Below are 3659 nucleotides of genomic sequence, written 5' to 3' on the forward strand. Positions count from 1 at the left end.
GTTATATATATATATATAGATATATATATATATATATATATATATATATATATATATATATATATATATATATATATATGTATATATATGTCAACCTGATGCAAAGATTTAAAAAGCTTATTATGATAACATCTTGCAATTGTTTTCTTGACACTCAAGAACATATTACTTTAACCTGCTAGATCTCTCGGTGGGTCTTCCAAGTCAAATATCAGGAAAAAAGGTAGCATTACTCCGTCTACCCAAGTGACCAAAACTTCTTCGAAGAAAGAAGAGGAGACACACTCATCATTAAAAATATGCATTGCTCTCTCTCTCTCTCTCTCTCTCTCTCTCTCTCTCTCTCTCTCTCTCAATCTCTGCGTTGCTTATATGAAATCCCTACAAACACGTGACTTGGGTTCGGTCAAGTGCACAATTGACAATAAATATTTGAATTCAGCGGGCGGTTTCCTCTATAAATCGAACAAAGGCGTTGTTTGATTCTTCCCAGGAGAGCAAGAACAAGCACGCAAAACGGAATATCTTTAAAAGTAAAGGGGAATATGAATTCACTGGCTTGGGGCTGGCTCGCTCTTTTTGTATTTGTTGAAACAAGGAAAGAGACGGTATTTATTGCCGCCCTCTCTCTGCTTATCCGTATTCAAAAGCAAGACCCATAAAGCTATGACCTGCTACTTGTCACCAATAATGACTACTCGCTAATCCATATGGGTAAATGACCTGCCTACCAAACTTCCTTTGTATAGAATGTTACTTTCGGTTGACAAAGAAGGGATGCTAATAAAATACACCATCAGTTAGACATTCTAAATTTCTATTTGTGGTAGCTAGTCAATGTTTCAAGTAAAAGAGGTCAAGTTAATTCTGTTGAGTTCTTAACTGTGTGGAAACCGCTTGTTGATATTTGCTTCCAAACGAAAATTGATATATTTTTAAAAGAAGCTATTTTCTCTAAAGATACTTCTTCTGCAGTAAGTGTTGGTGCAAAAGTAGAGTTAAATGATAGTGGAGGAGTGGAGTGATCAAATTACAGCGAAATCAGTGTATTTTCTTCCAAATGTCCCAAATTTGATCCCACATTTTCTGACAGTGTTTTAAGAGACGTGATCAGCTATGATCCCAAAGATATTGGGAATTATGGTGATTTAAATTGCCAGGCATGTTTGTTGGACACTGACGGGTATGATATCCTGGTATCTTCATGGCAGCCTAGCCAAACGTATAATTTTAAACAAGATGCTGTGACTGGGAAGCGCCCTTTTCTATACGAATGGTTTAGTCAATTTCCTTGGCTTTCATGCTCTAGAAAGCTACAGGGAGCGCTATGTAGGCGTTGTGTTTTATTTCGGCCACATACAAAAAGGGGATTTCAGGGGTCTTTTATTGTAACTCCATTTCAAAAGTATAATGATTTTTTTTTTTTTTTTGCCTGTGTTCTTTCACACGAAAAATCTAAATCGCACATCGCATCTACAGAACGGGTTAAAGATTTTTAAAACGTTATGGCTAACAAAACGTTACCTGTTGAGCAGAAAGTAAACAAAGCAGCTCAGAAACAAGTTGAGGAGAACAGGAAAAAGCTATCATTTATTATTGAGTCAATTGTAGTTTGTGCAACACATCACTTCTCTTTGAGAGGGAAAGATTTCCATTACGGTAATTTCTATGATCTTCTCCAATTTAGGGTGGATTCTGGCGCTTGTTTATTAAAACAGCACTTTGAGACTGCCACTGAAAACGCCAAGTACGTGCCAGTACGTATTCAGAATGAGCTTATATCAATATCCGGTAATGTTTTATTCCGAAATTATATAAAACCTAAGATTATATCTTTCAAATACTACAGCGTTCTGGCAGACGAGACAGACGATATTGTGGGTATAGAACAACTATCGATAGGAATTCGATTTTATGACCCCAGCGAAAATAAAATACGCGAAGACTTCATCGGTTTCATTCCATTAGATGAGTACAATTCCGACCACATTCCTAAGACAATTCTAAAGCTTTTAGAGGAGACCGGTTTATCTGAATGTGAACTTGTTGGACAAGGCTTTGATGGCTGTTCTGCCATGGCTGGGTGTAGTGATGGAGTGCAAAGTATTATTACGAAAAAAAATGTCCAAAAGCAGTTGTTTTTAGCACTGTGTTTCACATAAGCTAAATCTTGTTGTTAACAAATTGTGTTCCGTTTCCGACATACGCAACACCGACGACACTGTTGAAGAAATCATTACTTTCTTTTGTGAAAGTCCATTGAGAAGGAAACTTATTCCTAGCATTCCACTCCTTTCAGATACTAGCTGAACTTCTAAATACAATAGCATATAAATATTTTCTGAACACCTCGTTCAAATAGTGCGTGCATTAGAAAACTTATCTATAAATTCTCCTGTTTCACATATAAGAAGCAATGCTTATCGCCTTTTCTGTACAGGATCTACAGGTAGTGTCATAGTTTCTTTGGTAATTATTCTTCCTATCTTGAGTCAGTGGCGCAAATTATACAAGGAATCAAATTGAACTTAATGGCAGCAAAGGGTCATATCAATGAGTTGATTGGTATATTTAGAAATCACAGAGTAAACGCAGAAGAAACTTTTCAAGCGATTTTCCAAAAGTGAAATAGTGTAGCAAAAGAACTTGATATTCACTTAACAGTTCCAAGAACTTCGTCTCAACAAGTTCACCGTGCTAATCCCCCTTCTACTTGCACAGAATAATATTATTCCAGAGCAATTTTTGTCCCAAACATCGATTCTCTTTTACAGTCACTAAATAACACATTTTCTGAGTCCAGGTTTCTCTCTGTTTGCATTACATCCATCCGAGATGAGAAATCTTTGTAACTTTCAGTTCTTGCAGAAGATGGGAGAAGTAAGCCGAACGTACAAGATAGAAAATTTCATTTCTCACAAGTAAACCTTACGTTTGGGTGAATCGAGTTGCTGACTGAGACACATATGAGAAAGTAGCACTAAATGTGATCAGTATTTCAGTGAAGTTTTAGGTGCGAAGCTCCAGGGGTTTAGGAGATACAGCTACCAGAACATCACATGGAAGTACAGAATAGTCTTCATAAAAGCTCTGTAAGACCTCTTGTAACGACAAAAGGTGAATAACAAATCTATGGGTACATATTAAGACTAGGGGGAAGTCATATAGTAAGGGTATACCTGACGGCGGCCATCTTGAAATCCGCCATTTTGAATTAAGGTTAAGTTTTTAAAATAGGAATAGGGTCATGTGATACATGGTTTAAGGCGCAAATTTAATCAGAATAACAATGGTCACGTTAATTTTGATTTACGCGCAACTGGTAAAAAGTTACAGGGGAATTAAATATTGTTGCAGCATAGGTATTAGTCCTTTACCCCACCTTGAAATTTTGTGTTAATGATGATAATTAAATAAAAACCAGGTGCATAAATAATAGGTCTATGGTAAGAGTTGCCTTGATGGCGGCCATGTTCAAATCTGCCATTTTGAAGCAGACAAAAGTTTTAAACAAAACGCATAACAGTGATACCTTATTAATAGCAAATTTTACCATAACTCCAACGGTATAACCATTCTTGCTTTATCATTAACCAGCACAAAGTTAAATGGATCGCTCCTTACGACTACTGCTTTGACGGAATTGTTAACGACAAATG

General features: G+C 36.5%; 1 protein-coding gene across 1 annotated transcript; it reads left to right on the forward strand.

Annotated features, from left to right (window-relative positions):
* The first annotated feature begins 1505 nt into the window (after positions 1–1505).
* On the forward strand, positions 1506–2162 carry LOC145687264 (52 kDa repressor of the inhibitor of the protein kinase-like). The gene has a single exon (XM_081760739.1). It carries the CDS (start codon positions 1506–1508, stop codon positions 2160–2162), a length of 657 nt encoding a protein of 218 aa, XP_081616865.1.
* The last annotated feature ends 1497 nt before the right edge of the window (positions 2163–3659 follow it).

Source organism: Thermobia domestica, chromosome 6, assembly GCF_964235325.1.
Source record: "Thermobia domestica chromosome 6, izTheDome1.hap1.1, whole genome shotgun sequence".
NCBI lineage: Eukaryota > Metazoa > Arthropoda > Insecta > Zygentoma > Lepismatidae > Thermobia > Thermobia domestica.